Source organism: Athene cunicularia, assembly GCF_003259725.1.
Source record: "Athene cunicularia isolate RWA chromosome 18 unlocalized genomic scaffold, athCun1 chr18_part1, whole genome shotgun sequence".
In the NCBI taxonomy this organism is placed as follows: Eukaryota; Metazoa; Chordata; class Aves; order Strigiformes; family Strigidae; genus Athene; species Athene cunicularia.
The window spans coordinates 12575640-12592106 of NW_020799123.1; the positions used below are offsets into that span (position 1 = coordinate 12575640).

Genomic DNA, 16467 nt, shown 5'->3' on the forward strand with positions numbered 1-16467 from the left:
CTCGGGGCTGGGGCCTGGGGGCCGTGGCCTGTGTGGCCTGAGCCCCGACTCTGGGCCTGAGCCCTGTTTTCCCGGCGGTTTCCATCGAGAGCCTTTTGTTTCCGCGGGTGGTTGGAGGCCGAGGCGTTGCCAAGGTCTCCGGTGGAGCCCTAAGAGGGGGGGTGAACCCAGAGCTGCTGGGGAAGATGAGTTTGGGGACGGTTCGGGTGGCGGGACGGAAGGAAAGAAAGCGACGTCGCGGTGGGGTTTGCCTGGGGACAGCGGCAGCTCCTGCCTCGGCGCTGTGGTGGTGGGAGGGGATGCAAAGGGGTGAAGCGGGGAGCGTGCTGCCCCCCCCGGGCTGGGACGGGGGCTCAGCTCTCCGTGCGCCCTCCGGGAGGGCACCGCTGCTTCTGGGCACAACTGGGGAGCGCTTGGTGGGGGAGGGATCGCTCCGGAGCTGCCCGGTTGCCGAGGCTGGGTGAGCGGAACCCCCTGGGCTCAGCAGGAGGGGCTGTTCTGGGCTCCGTTACCAGCCATGATGTGTATGGGGTGAAGGAGCGGGGCTTTTCTCAGCTGCCTTACTTGCCCGTTGGCCTTTAAATGTGGCCCATAAATGGGGCAGCAGGACGTGGGATGGCAGGGGCGTTAGGTCAGAGCAGTGAGGAGGCGGGTGCTGGTGCTGGGCACTGTGAGGAGTTCACCTGGAGCCTCTCCAGGACTCACATTCAGGTTTTTTTTTGGCATGTGAAAATACAGAGGAAGGTTTTTTTTGTCCCATTTGGAAACGGTTACAGCTCGGTGTGCCGGCGTTCGTAGGAGACAGCTGGGAGCAGAGCGTGTGGTTTCCTTGCCGTGCGAGGCTGGAAAGTGCCTTCACTTCTCCGTCTGCACTGTGCTTCCAGGGCCCCTTCTCTCTGCTTGAGGATGAAGAGCACCCGCAGCAGCTCCTCCTTCCAGGGCACTGGTTCTGGCGGCGTGGAGCTGAGCCTGACCGGGCTCCCCGCACCAGTCTCGCGGCGCCCCAGCAGTGCCTCTCCTGCCAAGCACATGGCACGTTCCATCTCCGTCACCGCTGATGGCAAACCGAAGAGGAACGCTCCTGTGAGTCCTGGGCAGGAGAGGGTCCCTTCCTTGTCCTTCACATCCCTGTGCTGATTTCCTTCTGGAAACTCCCAAGTTCTTGGTATCTTCTGCTGGATGCTGTGGTGATTTTGGGCCCAGCCTGCTCCTTGCTGAGCACCCTCTGTTCTTGTTGGGATCAGCAGGAGCTGTAGACGCAGTTTCTCGCTGACTGGGGCATTCTGTAAGTGTTTTTTCAGCCCAGGTGCTCACTGGGCTCTGTTAAGATCCAGTAGTGGAGAGTCTCTGCTCTCCTTGCTGAGTAATCCCTGTTGCCGTGGCAGTCTTCCTCCGCCCTTGTTTGCAGGGCAGGTAATGAGCGGGGCCGGTCTCCGCTGGGGAGCTCACGCAAAACGAAGGGGTTTGTGCTGGTGGGAGCCCGAGAGGGAGTGGGGTGTCACTGCACTCTGCATCAAGTTTGGCAGCCGTGGGGATATGGGAAACATCCGTGTCAGGGCTGCGTTGAAGGGTTGGAAGGGTGGCACCACCAGCAGTGATATTTTAGGACTTGCAGGGGGAGCCTGCCTAGGCCTGGCATCCCAGCTCTGCCTGCCCGTGCTTCTTCTTAACATCGCTGCTGAGTTTAGCTCTCTCCTCCGCAGGAAGACGGGGGATCCCGGGCGATGAACAACCTCCGGCGGTCCAACAGCACCACCCAGGTTAACCAGCGGGTGAACAGCGCGCGCAGGTACGGCTCCAGCCCCCCGACACGCGTCTGTCTGTCCCGGGGATGGGACTGTGGGAAACCCCACCCGTCTGTCTGACCTCCCTTGTCCTGTGAGGGAGCCAGAGCCTTTCAGAAATGTGCATTAAGTTCTGTCACACACGTTGGGGGTTATAATCTGGCCTTGGAAAGCCAAGGTCTGGGGTTTTGCTTGCTTTTTTTTGTTTGTTTGTTTTGAGGGGAGGTCACTTGTTTAGGATTTGGGGTAGTAGAGTGTATTTCTGTTGCTAGGAAGCCTCTGTTGCAAAAGACAACCTAATTCTGAGGGACGGGACTGTTCTATTACAACAGTCCCTCATGGACCCTCTGGACTGCGCTGGGAGACGAAAGGTTCTTCTGTCTCCAGTGACCTCCTGGCGCTGTCTCTGAATCGTGATTTTTCCGTTCTCTTGTTGCCCTGTGCCCGTCTCTTTAATATATTCCATCTCCACACGTCACGCTGAAATCTAAAGCTCTGTAAAACCGAATCAGTCATCGATTCCGTGGTTGTGTAATGTTCCTCCATCCCTTCTCTCCCCATGGCGTGACGGCAGGCAGTAGGTGTGCCTCGGCTCTGCGCTGTGCGTGCTGTCAGCGTGCCCCGCTGCCACCAGAGCCTGCTCCTCGCAGTAGCACCCGCGCGGGATGCGAACCCTGCTGTCGCTCACTTGTTCCCGTTTGTCTGCCTGCAATATTAACTCCTGCACACGTGTTGTTTCCTCCTCTCTGCCTTCCCTGGGCTCGGGCTAAAGCTCGGAGCAGACAGGAGACTTCCTGACCTTCTTTGAGAGCGGTTCTGGGGGAAGAAAGAAAGTGGCGAGTCTGAGCAAAACCTCCCCGGAAAAGAAAACCACGTGGAACATCTTGGTGAGGATGGGGACATCCCGGGGCGGGTGGGCTGTCAGCTCTGCCTGCCTGAGTCGTCGGCTGCCTTTGGTGGAGGAGAGGGAGGGTTTCCCTAGACCCGAGGAGGGGGTGGTACAGCTCATCTGCGATGGCCAGGCTGGGCCTTCCTCAGCCTGCAGTCAAAGCTGCCATGGTTGCGATGGCCAGTGTGCTCAGCCTTATTTCTGGCCCAGCACCTCTGTGCTTCTGGCAGAGACAGGCAGAGGCACAGGCAAAGCCTTGAGGCTGCTGTGCTGTGGAACAGAGTTTTCTCACGTGGGGGAGAGAAACTGGCTTGCGAAGGAAGAGGGTGGTGCTCGAGGACGTGGGTTTGGCGCTTGCCTGCGCTCACGCCTGCTGCCTCCGTGGCAGGATGATCAGCCACGAGCGTTCCCGGGCCCCGCCGGCTCCCGCGGCGTCGAGCCACCAGTGGGCATGAGGAGGAAAGAAGCCACCGTGCTCCTGGCAGCCAACTTCACCGCCAACAACAGGTAGGAGAGGCGGTGCTGAACCGGAGCCGGGCTGGTGTTGGGAGGAGCTACACCTGGGTGGAGGAGGGGGTGCTGGTGCTCTGCCTCTGCCAGGGCACGGGGGTCAAGTGCGGGGCAGACCGATGGCAGTGTGTGCCAGGCTGGCTGGCCGGGACGCCTTTGGAGCTCAATGGATGCGTGGGAGAGGCTGCTGTCGCTCTAGGAATGGGTAAAACATGAGCCCTTCAGGGCCAGGAGGAACTTAAGCCAAGGCTGCGAGTAGAATAGCCTGAAGAGCAGGCTGTGAGATCTGCTCGGGCTGTGTCTGTCTGTCTGTCTGTGCGTGGGGAGCGAGGAGTGAGCTCGAGGGAGCGGCTGAGTCTCTCGGGAGGCTCCTCGCCTCGGCGGCTGCTCCAGTCGGTCGCGTTGGGTTGAGGGATGTAACACAGGGAGTGTCCCTTGTCAGTGTGTCCCGTCCCCTTCGGGTCCAGCGAGTCCCAACGCCTCGTTTTCTCTCCACAAAAGGAGCAACAAGGGCGCGATGGGCAACTGTGTCACCACCATGGTGCACAACAACTACTCCACTGCCGAGAAGGGTCCTGCGCCCAAAAGCTCCAACCAGGCACCCAGTTCCCTCAAGTAAGTGTGGTGAGGTCCTGGCTGGGGGGGGCTGTGCTGAGCCCCTGTTCCTGTGCAGATGTGACACGGGATGGGGCCGGATGGGGCCAAGTAGCTTCGTTTTCTCCCTTAGCAATGTCGTCAAACCGACCTCAAATGAGGATGGTGAAAGCAGCAGCTTCAGCTTCGTCAAGTCGCAGAAGAATTTCTCCAGCAACAACATCATGACCCGCAACAACAACAGCAGCCTGCCCCGGAGGAAGGAGGTGACCGAGGAGGAGGCAGAGAGGTGAGGCAGAGCCGGTGCGCGATGAGGCAGGAGGACGGTGCCAGGCGGAGGGGTGAGCTCCCAGGGAGCTGGCACTGGTTTGTTCTTGTCCGATGGGCCTCCAGATTTAGGAAGGGCCCCTCTTAGTGCACCCACAGAGGCTGATTTACCCTCCCCGTGACTTGGCTCTGCGCTTTGGCCAGTCCTTATCAAAAACCCAAGAGTTCCACCCCAAAACTCTGCCCGTGAAAAGGCCTCGTGGAGTCGGGGTGTGAGGGGACAGCAGTCCCGGTGCCGTGGGCGAGCTGCCCGTGCTCTGCTGCAGCAGGACGGGGCTGGCGGCTGCAGGGGGTCCCTGGGGGCCGCGCTGACCCTCCCTCTCCCCACAGGTTCATCCAGCAGGTGAACTTGGCCGCCGTGACCATCCAGCGCTGGTACCGCCGCCACTCGCAGCGGCACAGGGCGGCAGCAGCGGCTCTGGGGCGGTTGTTGGCTTCCAAACGGGAGGTCAGTCCCATCCTCTGCCTCGTAGCTCAGAGCCTTCTGACACCCGTGTCCTGCTCGCCTTGCTGACGGGGGAATTCGCGGCCCTTTAGTCACCCCCCAACTGAGATCTGAGCTGTGGGAGACGAGCAGGCTTTGGCTTTGCGTCTAAGCCAGCCCCTCTTGGTCCAGAGAGCCGGGGAGGGGCCCGTCCCTGCAGGGATGTGCTGGCCGTGCAGGGGGAAAGCCTGGCTTTGGTTCCAGGGGGTAGTTCAGGCCGGGAGCCCCTAGGCTCAGTGCTGCACGGCTCTGGTCTACCCTTCAGCTACGAGCGGGCAGATGCTTGGCAACAGCAGCACAAATCCTGCTGAATTCTTATTGTCTCGGACACGCTGGTGGCCAGAGGAGGGATCCCCTGTCTCGGCTCTTTATAGCGAATCAGTAACGAGTTGGCTCTTTAGAGAGCGACGACTCATCTGCTGCTATTTGTGTTTCTTTGTGTTTAATTATTTATCCCAATAACAAAAAGTACTGTAGCTCTTGCATGTGAGAGTCTATTTTTAAGCCTTGTCTCCTCGGTGGTTTCAGACCCAGATGACTAATAATTGCATTGAGTATCTAAAGAAAATAAGCTGCTCTGAAGTGGAGCTTTTCTGAGGGCTCTTTACCTGCACAGAGGGGAGGACGGGGGGGGGATGGAGAGCATGGATACGGGCTGACCTCAGATGCAGCGTGCCCTTTCCCACTTCTCTGCTGTGGGCAGTGGGCGCTGCGGAGCTCTCAGTAACATTTTTGACCCTCCTCTCTGGAAGGAAAGGCAGCAGCAGATGGAGGAAGGGAATATCCTGGATTTACGCGAGAGGAAGGACAAGGAACGCCAGAAGATCCGAGAGGAGAAGGCGCGCCTGGCCAGGCGCGCTGCCATCCAGGTAGGGCCAGGGCAAGGGTGTCGTGGCCTGGCTGAGGTCAGTTTGTTGGCATCTTCTTGCGAGGCAGCGAGAGAGCCTCTGCTCTGCACCTCTAGGGCTTTGCACGGAGCAGGATTAGAGCCAGCCATGGCAATGGAGTGCTCCCTACGGAGCCGGAGGTGCCGTAGAGCGGTTTCCCGTTGTGCTCCTGCCAAGCCTTGGCAGCTCGATCAGAGCTCGCAAAGACAATGCTGGTTTCAGTCTTGGTTTTGGGAAAAGGGGTGACCGCCTCGGACCAGGGAGCTGTAGCTGCAGCTCCCCAGGGTGGCCAAGGGCAAGAATGCCCTGGGAAAGGGACCCTCCTGATGAGCGGGGGCCCTCTAGGGTGGGCCGAGCGCCGCTCCGTGCCTGCTGGCAGGAAGCACTTCGCTGTTTTCACCCTGTTCTTGCAGCCCCGGTTGCAGCAGGACAGGGCCGGTGCTCCTGGGGCACAGACCGGGGGGGGCTGGCACAGACTGTGCAGAGTTGTGCATTGCCTTGCGCTAGAGCCGAAGGTTTTTTTAAAACCCCGATTTCTCTTTGCCCTAAATGGAATTGTGTTTCGTTGGGGCGGAGGGGAGGGGGGGTGTCAGGGGAGACGCAGCAGCGAGCAGCTGGAGGACGCTGAAATGCTGCAACAAGCCTTGCAGACACGTGCTCGTGCCTGAAGTGATTTCCCAAATCTCGGCTGAGGCGGCCCCCTGGGCACCGCGGCATCGCTGCGCTGCTTGGCCCTCGGGATCCGGGGGCCCTGTCCGGAGCAGCAAAGCACGTGGTGCAGGGATGGCGAGCGCTGGCCAGACCCTGGCCACCACCAGAGCAGCAAAGAGAAGAGCTGCTGTTCCTGTGCCTCCCCTTTCTCCAGAGTTGTCCTTGTTAACCCCTCAGCAGCAAGCGCGCGGGTTGTTGCTGCCTCCCAGGCCCTTGCCAGCGCTCGAAGCAGGGCAGGAACGTGTCAAAACACACCCTGTGCCCGGCAGGACGCTGACGCCTTGTCTGTCCCTACAGGAACTGCACCAGAAAAGGGCCCAAAAGGCTTTGGACGCAAAGCGCTTGGCAGAAGAAGAGCTCGCGCTGGTGAAGGAGAGCAGAAGGGTAGCAAAGAAGAAATCTGCCAAACCTGCTTCTGCAAGGAACGTCAGTCCCGCCAGCAGCGTCACCAAAGCAAATAACGCTGGTGAGTCCCTCCTGCAGGTCTCCGGAGCTTTTGGAGCAGGACCTGAGGGGGAGGGAGGAGGATGGAGGAGCAGTTCTCACTCTGGGGAGCTGCTTCGACGGGGCTGGTTGTTGCAAGCGCCTGACAACAGTCTGGTTCCTGCAGAGGCCAATTTCCACTCGGTACCTGCAGAGCCAGAAGAAAGCGGCCTCGCAGACCTCGGCTCCGCGCCCTCGCGGGACCCCGGGGCAGAGGACAAGCTGCAGGTGGGTCTGGCTTTGCCTCGTGGGGCTCCTGGCACCACCTCTTCTGCCAGGGTGGCTTTGGAGCCTCTGCTGATTTCTGGGGAGATCCAGCAAACTGTTTTATTGCAAGGTGCATCGTCTTCTCCCCTAGGATGTGAGCTCCAGAGAGACGGGCGGCGAGGATCTGGAGACGGTGGTGACTGCTGTCAGCAGGGCTCAGTCCAAGGTCACGCTCAATGAGCTGCTGGACACGCTCAGGCTCTTGGAGGAAGAGCCAGAGCTGTTGCCCCCGCCGAAGCTCTTCAAGAAGGACAGATATGCCTGGATTGACGGGGTAAGCAGAGGGCCGAGGCCGGTGCATCCACCCCCTGACAGCAATGGCTGCCTGGGGAGAGCAGGTTCCCCTGGGGCTGCCTCCTGCCAGCACCTACAGGGGCTGGAGGGTGAGAAATGCAGCTGGTTCACTGGGGGAGAGAGGCAGAGGAAGGGGGGAGGCTGGTGCAGCCAAGACTTGAGCATCTGCAGGGAGGAGCGAAACCGTGCAAGGGCTGTGGCGGGAGTGGGGTTAGCACAGGCTGGCTACTGGGGTGCAGTGGGAGGACTGGGCTGCAGTGATGGGGAAGAGCCAGCACCTCTTCTCCTGAGCCTTCCCCTGGGTGCTCATTCACAGCTGTGTCTGCCCAGCAGGAGCCCAGCTCCAATTCCTTAACTGCTGACAACTTGGAGAAGTTTGGGAAGCTGAATCACTCCCCGGGGGTCCCTGAGGATGGGGCCCTGCTCTCGGAGGCCAAACTCCAAAGCATCATCAGCTTCCTGGATGAGATGGAGAAGTCGGAACAGGAGAGGCCCAGGTCAGCTGCCTCGGCCACGCAGCGGGAGGTGAGTGCTGAAGCGAGGGCCCGTCTGTGCTGGAGAGGTGGAGACCCTGGCGGGAGGGTTCCCAGTGCTCCCCACCTCCTTTTAATTGTTTTCTTTGTCGCTGTGACAGGGTCTACTCTCGGAGGAGGAGCTGGCTCACTTGGAGCAGGCCTCAGCTGTTGCCACGGAGGTCACAAGCTCCATCATGAGGCTGAAGCTGGAAGTGGAGGAGAAGAAGCGAGCCATCAGCCTGCTGCAAACAGCCCTGGTGTGTGAGCCAGACGCGTCAGTGTGCCGGGGAATGAAGGCCAAGAGCCCTCAGCCCATGTTTTCTTGGGGCAGTGACTCCGAAGCACAAGATGAGGGCTCTGTGATGAACAGGGCTTCCCAGCTGCAGCGCTCCCGGAGCTAGTGCCGAGGCGCTGGCGGTCCGAGGATGTGCTGTGTGACTCCCTGCAGGGTCCTTCCCACTCTGGTGGGGGCTTTTCTGCCATTTCTGCCTGTTCTCACTTGAAAACCTTCCTCAGACTCCCCCCCCGGCAGGTGCCTGACGGGTCTCTCGGGACCTGGCTGAGCTCCTCTGTGCCCCCCGGGGGTTTGGGTGTCCTTGCTGACAGTGGGGCGGGAGCTGAGTCCCCGTCAGTCCCAGGGACTGATTTAGCTCCATTCCTCCTTGTTCTGGCCTGACGGTGCCTCCCAGGTCTGGCAGTTACCTCCTGTACACATGCTGTTGTAACTTCCCCCTCTAATGTCTTGTGGCTGTTTCTCCTCTGCATCCGAAAGGCTCAGCAGAGGGAACTGACTGTCCGACACGTCAATCAGACCGAGAAGGAGCTCGGCCACCAGCTCAGACTACAGAGGGAACAGTATGAGGCAGCTATCCAGAGGCATCTGGCCTTCATCGACCAGGTAATCTCTCACCCCAACTCCAAATGATGCTTCTGAAGCCAGAAGCTGAGCTGACTCTCCCTTGCCTGGCTGCCTGATGCCTCTTTTTCGCCCTGCTCCAGCTCATTGATGATAAGAAGGTGCTGAGCGAGAAGTGTGAGGCTGTGGTAGCTGAGCTCAAACAAGTGGACCAGAAGTACGGCAAGAAGATCACGCAGATGCAGGAGCAGCACGAGCTGGTGAGGGGACAGGGAAGGTGGCGGAGGCAGTGGGAGGAGACGTGTCACGGCCAGAGTTGGTTGGTTTTGCTCAAATGGGGCCTCTGCCTGGAGCAGTACGGCCTCTCTCACCTTGGTGGTTGTTCTGGGGAGCCCTTTGTGCAGAGAAAGGCCTCGGGGCCCGTGGAGCTTTGCCCTGGCTCCCCAAGAGGCTTCTGTCCTCTGCTGCCCAAAGCCGGGTGCACGGGCCCGACCAAGAGACGGTGGCAGCCCCCAGGGGCTCTGCTGGGAAAGACCCTTCCCACACATCCTGCTGCGGGCAGAGCTCTCCCCGGGCCGGGGGGCGACCGCGGGATCTTGCTTTGGCGGAGGCGAAAGCAGCTGCCGGCACAAACCCGCTGCTGCAGAGGAATTTGTACCCGTGGCCGTATCCTGAGCTGGGTGACTTCCACCCCCGGCGCAGGCCCAGGGCTGCGCTCAGACCCGAGTGGGGGTAAGATGATAAAGGACCATGGGGTGTGTTCGCTGGGCTGTTGCCCAGACGCACAGAGGGCTGTTCCCCTGGCGGGGCTGCGCTCGGGCTGGCAGCTGCCCTGGGGAGGGCAGAGAGCTCCCCCCCACCCCGCAGATGGAGACCTCGGCTCGCCCTGTGCCGGGCCTGGCAGGAAGGCAACGCCGCTGGCTCGCAGCTCCGCCGCGGGACTCATCCTGGCGCTGCTTGTCAGCCCAGTCCCTGCTCGGCCTTGGCCTTGGAGCTGCGGGCTCTGGAGAGGGGCGGGCGTTCGCCCTCCGCAGACAGAGCGAAGGCTCGCTTGGCTCGCTAGGCTGTGCTGTTTAAACCTGAGTTTTGAGCCCAGTCAGAGGAGAAGCCAGCGCAGGGTTGCTGTGCTGGGTGCCTGGAGGGGCCCCTTCCCGCGTAGGGGGGGGAACGGGGCTGGTTTTGCTGCCGCAGCCTGTGTGGGGCGGAGGAGGTGCCTCTGTTACCTCTGGCTCCCCGCTCGCAGCAGGGCAGCAGCACCGGGCACGGCCCAGGAGCTCGGCTCCGCTCTACGGCCCCTTCGCTGTCCCTGTTCCCTTGGGCTGCGCCTCCCCTCGCTCCGTGGGCCCCCGGCCCCCCCCAGCCCTGCCCGTGGCTCTCACACACACACAGCTCTTTGGTTTTGCCTCTCCCCTCCCCTCTCCCCTGTGACTGTGATTCCCCTTCTCTCTCCATTCCCTCCTTTCTTTCTCCCCAGGTCTGGCGCACTTTGGGCCCCTTTTGCGAGGTAAATGTGGTCTTTGCTTTTTTTTTTTTTTTTTGCCTTGCCCTTCTGCTCTCGCGCCCTGGCCTGCTCTGGCTCTGCAGGTGCCTGCAGGCAGCAGGGCTGGGCTGGGATCTCCGCGTCTGCAGCAGGGTCAGCCCCACCAAGGAGCCCCTTCACCACATCTCCTCAGCCCACGTGCTCAGCTGCTGCCTTCGGCCTCTCCTTGTCTTTCCGTGTGGATTTTCCTGCCCTTTTTTTTTTCCCCTAAGAGCTGTGTGGGCAGCCCCCTCCTCTTTCCCTCTCCTCTCCGTGCCACGGCTGGGTAATGAGCTCCTGGGTGTCCAGCCAGAGCTGTGACACGTCCCACGTCCTGCACACAGATGTCTGTCCATGCTGGAACAGACCCATTTCTGGCCTGGCTTTCCATCGGCCGGTGCCTTTCTCACCAGAAACCCCAGCACAGAAATACACGGTGCTTCGACCAGCTTTTGCCAACGGGAGTGCCGGGGAAGAGCTCCCTGGGCAGCAGGGCCTGGGTGTTTCTCCGGCTTCTGGCCGGAGCGGAGGGTCGAGAACGCAGGGAGGGCAGCGGCTGTGCCTGGGCTGTGCAGCCTCTGAGCCTTGGAAGAGTTTTGAGGTGCTGTAAGAGCTTGGTCTGCGGTGGTACCGCGATGGTGGGAGGTGTGTCTGTCTGTCTGTCCTTCTGCCGGAGGGTTTCCATGCCAGGGAGAGAGGGGAGGCTGGAGAAGAAAACATCTTCACACACGACCCCGTGTCTGCCCTGCGTGCCGGGACGGTGGGCAGCCCCCCATTCCCCTCTGCTCTGTCGGTGCTCTCGTGGCTCAGCCAGCGAGCATTTTCCCGAGGGTTTTGCTCTTTTCCCCCGTGCTCAGGGTCTGTGGGGCAGCAGCAGCCCCGTCCCGTGAGAGGAGACAAGGTGCTGGCAGAGCGTGTGGCTGCTTCTCCAGCCTGGGAGAACGTGCCTGGCCGGGGCTGTGCGAGTCACCTGCCTGCAGCTTGGGCTGCCTGCTCTTGCCTGCATCTTCTTTCTCGACAGCCGAGCTCCCAGGCTAATGGCTCTTCTCCCCTGGCTTGTCTCTGAATCTGTCTCATTTGCTTCTGAACAGGAGATCAAGAAACTGAAGGAACTGATGAGTGCAACCGAGAAAATCAGGCGGGAGAAGTGGATTGATGAGAAAACTAAAAAGATCAAAGAAATCACTGTGAAAGGTATGGGCACGGTCCCTTGGCGGTGGCAGGAGTCGGGCTGGTGCAGGGGTCACATCCATGCTGGTCCGGGAGAGGGGCAGAGCCCGGGAGAGGAGCCTCTGCCAGCTCAGGGAAGAGCTGCTCAGCGTGGGCAGACTCTGCTCCCTGTGTTCGGTAGAGACAGATGCTAGAGAGCAAGGAAACCCGTGTGTGCTCAGCCCCTCTTTCCTACCAGCCCCTCTTTGCTGAGTTTGCAGCCTCCTCCCCAGTTGGCCAAGGCCAAGGGCACCGGTGTTGGGGTCTGAACTGTCCTTCCCGCTGCCCCAGGGCTGGAGCCAGAGATCCAGAAGCTCATTGCCAAGCACAGGCAGGACATCAAGAAGCTGAAGATGCTGCACGAGGCCGAGCTGCTGCAGTCGGACGAGCGGGCTGCCCAGCGCTACGGCCGGCAAGCGGAGGAGCTGCGGGGCCTGCTGGAGCGGGAGAAGGAGGAGCAGAGCCAGCGGGAGAGGGAGCGGGCCCGGCAGCGGTACGTGGGGGCTGCGTGATGCTTTGGGGCTCACATGGGGGCAAATTCCCAATGTTTGCAGCAGTTAATATCCGCAGGGAGCAGCCTCTTTACCAGCCTGAGGTGGGAGGTGCCGGTGAACCAGGGGTCAGACCAGCCCCTGGTCAGCTCTGGAGGGGATGGGATGGAGCAGGGTCGGGGGGTGGATGAATGCCTGAAGCTGGGCACGTCCCTGAGGCCGCTGGGCACGTCCCTGAGGCTGCTGTGCCCCCCAGGTGTGAGCAGCAGCTGGAGCAGGAGGAGCAGGCATTGCAGCAGCAGCGGCGCCGGCTCTACGCCGAGGTGGCTGAGGAGAAGGAGCGGCTCAGCCAGCAAGCGGCCAGGTGAGAGGGCTCGGGAGCAGCGGGGCTGTTTTTCCCCAGGCCCGGCTTTGGTGGGCAGGGGGCTGGTGCTCGGGGAGGGGGGCTGGCAAGCCCAGGCCAGCGCAGACGTTGGGAGCTGCGGTCTGCGTGCCGGCAGGCAGAGAGCGGAGGCGGAGGAGCTGCGGCGGCAGCTGGAGGCGAGCAGCTCGGCCGTCACCAGGGCGCTGAAGGAGGAGTACGCGAAGGAGAGGGAGGAGCAGGAGAGGAGGCATCAGGTCTGGTTTTCCCCTCACCTCTGGGCCCTGGATTGCCGCTCTTGGGTGCGAGCAGTCCAGTCCCCACGCCGAGGTGGTGCCGGGGGCTGCTCCCAGCCAGCGTGGGGTGAGCAGTTGCTTTCTTATCTCTCCCCAGGCAGAAGTGAAGGTGCTGAAGGACCGGCTGGAGATCGAGAAGCAGGCCTGGGAGGCGAACTACGTGAAGAAGGAGGTAACGACGAGGGCTGTCCTCCGGAGGTGCCACCCTCGGGATCTGGGAGGGTTGGAAGCAACATTTGCCATCTCTGTCCCCAGGAAGCCTGGCTGCTCACCCGGGAACGGGAGCTGCGGGAGGAGGCGAGGAAGGAAAGAGACAAAGAGATCGAGTTGGTGATCCAGCGCCTGGAGGCCGACATGTCCTTGGCCAAGGAGGAGTGCGAGAGGGCAGCAGAGAACAGGTAGTGAGGAGAGGGAGGAGGGAGCCTGCGAGTCCCAGCTCCTCCCGGGGTGGTCCCCTTCCCCTGAGCCCTGTGCATCTCTCCAGCAAGCTCTGGTGGGGTGAAGTTCACCTCTCGCTGAGGAAACGACCCTGGATCTCTCGTGGGGCAGATCTCCCCCCCACTCCTTGCTGCTGTGTCGGGGTCCCTCCTGCAGCGTGGTGGTGCCTGGGGACGGGCCCTGCAGTGCTGGGCTGAGCCAGACTGCGTGTCCTTTCCCCCCGTTAGGATTAAGAGGATCCGAGACAAGTACGAGGTAGAGCTCCAGGAGCTGGAGAGGTCTGAGCGGAAGCTGCAGGAGCGCTGCAACGAGCTGAAGGGGCGGCTGGCAGAGCTGGAAGGGGAGAGCATTCGTCTGCAGGGGCTGCTGAAGCACAAGGAGCAGGAGGTGGAGGAGATCCAGAAGGTGGGTGCTCCGTGCCCTGCTGCACCCCGGCCCCGCATCGCCCCGTGCCTGTCAGCACATCAGTGTCCCCTCTCTGCCCTGCTGCAGGTGAAGGACCAGCTGGCCCAGGAGCGGAGCAGCCTGGCTGAGGTGATCCGGCAGGAGTTTGCCGACAGGCTGGTGGGGACGGAAGAGGAGAACAAGCGGCTCAAGGCGGAGATGGCGGAGATGAGAGCCCGGCAGCGCCTGGAGCTGGACAGGGTAGTGCGGGAGAAGGACAAAGAGCTGGAGGAGCTTCACAGGAGGTGAGGATGCGCTGGGCTGGGCTGACAGCTGGGGCTGCGGGTGTGGAGCTCCCTGGGGTGCGTTTCAGGAGCGTGTCCGCAGGGCGGCATCCTCCACAGAATCCCAGAATCATCTTGGCTGGAAAAGCCCCTGCAGCTCCTCCAGCCCAACCATGACCCTCCCCCTGACCGTTCCCAACTCCCCCAGATCCCTCAGCGCTGGCTCACCCCGACTCTTCAACCCCCCCCAGGGATCCCGGGGACTCCCCCCTGCCCTGGGCAGCCCATTCCAACGCCCAACAGCCCCTTCTGCACAGAAATCCTTCCTCAGAGCCAGCCTGACCCTGCCCTGGGCAGCTTGAGGCCATTCCCTCGGGGCCTGGCGCTGGGGCCTTGGCTCCAGAGACTCATCCCCCCTCTCTGCCCCCTCCTGGCAGGGAGTTGCCGAGGGCCAGGAGGTCTCCCCTCAGCCTCCTCTTCTCCAGACTGAACCCCCCAGTTCCCCCAGCCTCTCCCCAGCAGACCTGTGCTCTAGATCCTCCAGTGCAGCTTCCAGTCCTGTCAGGGCAAAAGGGGCAGCGGGGTCTCACCCGAGCTGGCTGCCTGCTCAGCCGCTGTCAGTCCTTTGGCTGTTGTGACTTGTAGCCTGCTCTGTGTCACTCTGTCCCCAGGGTGCTCCCTTGTGTGCCTGGAGGATGCGGTGGGCAGCTGGAGCAGCGTGAGGGCTCCTGCCAGCTCTGTTTGTGGCTGCTCCTGGGCAGGGGCACTGCAAGCCGGCCTGGTTCATGGCCAGCTCCCGGCAGGCTCTGCCCTGGGGACGGAACGATACCCGTGATTGCAGCCATGGCATCTTGCTCCGTGGATTTGCCCCTCCAGAGGGGCTGGGAAACTGATTTCCCCCCTCCCTGAGCGCAGGGGAGGGAGCAGCCTGCTGCTGGGTCAGGGCTGGGCTGGCTGCTGCAGAGCCACAGAGCTTGGGGACAGTTGTGGTGTCCCCAAAACGCACCAGGGCCCCAGGCTGCGGGGAGCAGGGTCTGTGCCGTGGGGCTCGGCTCCATCCTGCACTCACTGGAGAGACGGTGCTGGGAGCGTCGGGCAGAGCCATAAGTCTTCCTCTTCCCTCCAGCCTGCCTGCGGAGGAGGCATTTTGCAAGTAAAAAGAGAATCGGAAGGGGAAGCGCGTGGTGTCCTGCAGGAGCTCTTCCTGCGTGGGGCAGAGCCGTCCCTCCCGTCAGTGTCCCCGCGGAGCTGCTCCCCGCCAGCGGTGACGAGAGGCCGTTGGACGAGCGCTCGGAGCTCGCTGCCTCTCCCGGGTCCCGCCGGGTGGTTCCCACCCGCCCAGAGCCTGGCTCATAACTCGGGTGTGAGATAACGAGGATCTCCTTTCCGCTTCCGTCCCTTACGTCCAGCCTGGCAAAGGTTGAAACGCGGAAAGTCTGGTGCTTGGAGACCCGGGGGGAAGAGTGCGGCCGTGAGGGAGCAACCGTGGGCTTGAGAAACGGGGAAAAACTTAAAATCCCCTCCCTGTGGTCCTGTTAATTAATTAAGTTTTGTGAAGCTAATGTTCCCTTCTTCCTACAGATGACATAACGCTCGCTAAAGGCGTTTGTAGCCTGTGACAGCGCCCGGAGCCGCCGCTGCCGCGCGTCAGGGCGGGGGATCGGGGCTGAAATCGCCCTCCTGGGGCACGGGGCCAGCCCGGTGATGGGGCTGGGGTCCTCAACCTCGCTCTGTCCGTCTGCTCAGGGTGAAGACGGCAGTGGTGAGGAAGGAGGAGAGTGTGAGCAGCCTTCGGAAGCAGTACGAGGTGAGTGAGGGGGGCAGCCGGCCCCGCTCCACCCCGGGGCGCAGCGAGCTCCCCCTCTCTGTGCCCCTTGCAGGCGGCTGTGCAGAGAGCCAACCGCCTCGAAGCCCTCCTGGAGCAACAGCGAAAGCAGCTGCTGGTCACCAAATGACCCCTCGCCGACGGGTAGGGCTTGGGGGTGCTCTGGGGTGCCCACTGGACCCACGTTTGGGGGGAGCGGGCGCCTGGGGCTGGGCTTGGGCTCTCCCTCCCCTCCCTCCACCTTCAGTTTTCACAGCCTGGTCCTGGCGCTGTGGCCGTGAGCCCGCCCGGGGCAGCCTTGGGGTGTTCGGGGGTTGTTTTAACAGTAAATCTGTTGGTTTCTACAGCTGTTTGTGTTTGATCTGTGTCCTCTGTGGGCACGGGGGGCTCTGCCCTGGCGCCACCCACAACTTCTTTTTCTTTGCTGGTGCGGGTGGGCAGCACCCCCCTCCCTCCCCCCTGTTCCTGCGTCCTGAGACCTTCCCCGTGGTGGGATTGTGGGACCTGCGGAGCTGAGCTGGGCCGTGGGAGCTTCCTCTCGGGAGCAGCTGGAGATTTTAAGGTTGGGGGCCTGGGCTGAGCCCCCCCCAGTCCCGTGAGCCAGTGAGGGAGGGTGGTGGTGGGTGCTGTCACCCACAGCCCAGGCACACGGCTGCTGGCTCCGACCGTGCCTGGCTCTGCTCCTTCTAAACCAAAATATCCAGGGTGCTGCGGCGCGGCGGTTTGTGGTCCCGCAGCCTCTCCTACCTGCAAATCTCTCCTCGCCCCTGACAGGACGGGAAATGCCTGGGCTGGGCCGGCGGCATCTGTTTCCTCTCGGCGGGAGCGTGCGCCCGCTCCCCCGCAGCCTCTTCCCTCCAAGCAGGGGGGGCGAGCAGCTGTTGGCTCGTCGGAGCCCCGGGGGGTTCCTCATCCCTCCCCCCAGCCCGTGCGCTCCTCGGGCAGCGCTGGGTGGGCTGCGGGGCTCCCTCTGCCCCCGGCAGCACTGCCAGAGCCCCCTCCCTCCCCCGGGGTGCTGCTGGGTGCAGAGGGACCCTTTGGTGCTCCAGCCCAGCTTGG

At 62.2% G+C, this 16467-nt stretch overlaps 2 protein-coding genes across 5 annotated transcripts in view; both read left to right on the plus strand.

Annotated features, from left to right (window-relative positions):
- Positions 1-13287, plus strand: part of TEPSIN (TEPSIN, adaptor related protein complex 4 accessory protein) — a gene marked incomplete at its 5' end in the record, with an annotated part of 16816 nt that extends 3529 nt beyond the window's left edge. The window contains one exon of the mRNA XM_026861314.1: positions 13276-13287. The remainder of the gene's footprint in view (positions 1-13275) is intronic.
- Positions 10-15747, plus strand: CEP131 (centrosomal protein 131). Of its 4 annotated transcripts, none has more exons than XM_026861119.1 (26): positions 10-1083; positions 1704-1789; positions 2557-2671; positions 3062-3180; positions 3685-3798; positions 3911-4066; positions 4435-4552; positions 5341-5457; positions 6484-6652; positions 6797-6897; positions 7028-7210; positions 7561-7755; positions 7865-8002; positions 8518-8643; positions 8745-8861; positions 10076-10105; positions 11212-11314; positions 11621-11822; positions 12077-12184; positions 12321-12438; positions 12575-12649; positions 12733-12875; positions 13143-13320; positions 13408-13604; positions 15330-15390; positions 15464-15747. In XM_026861119.1, exons 1-26 carry the CDS (start codon positions 907-909, stop codon positions 15536-15538), a joined length of 3321 nt encoding a protein of 1106 aa, XP_026716920.1. In that variant the 5' UTR covers positions 10-906; the 3' UTR covers positions 15539-15747. The 4 variants fall into 4 exon arrangements, with proteins under 4 accessions (XP_026716920.1, XP_026716921.1, XP_026716922.1 ...); XM_026861120.1 differs by having other exon boundaries at positions 7564-7755; XM_026861121.1 differs by lacking the exon at positions 10076-10105.
- The last annotated feature ends 720 nt before the right edge of the window (positions 15748-16467 follow it).

Bases quoted from the DNA above. Each gene is read 5' to 3' on its own strand.
- CEP131 (XM_026861119.1), top strand. From the start codon at position 907: ATGAAGAGCACCCGCAGCAGCTCCTCCTTCCAGGGCACTGGTTCTGGC. The intron at 12,439-12,574 runs GTCTGGTTTTCC...ATCTCTCCCCAG, and splicing joins AGCAGGAGAGGAGGCATCAG to GCAGAAGTGAAGGTGCTGAA. The intron at 15,391-15,463 runs GTGAGTGAGGGG...TGCCCCTTGCAG, and splicing joins GCCTTCGGAAGCAGTACGAG to GCGGCTGTGCAGAGAGCCAA.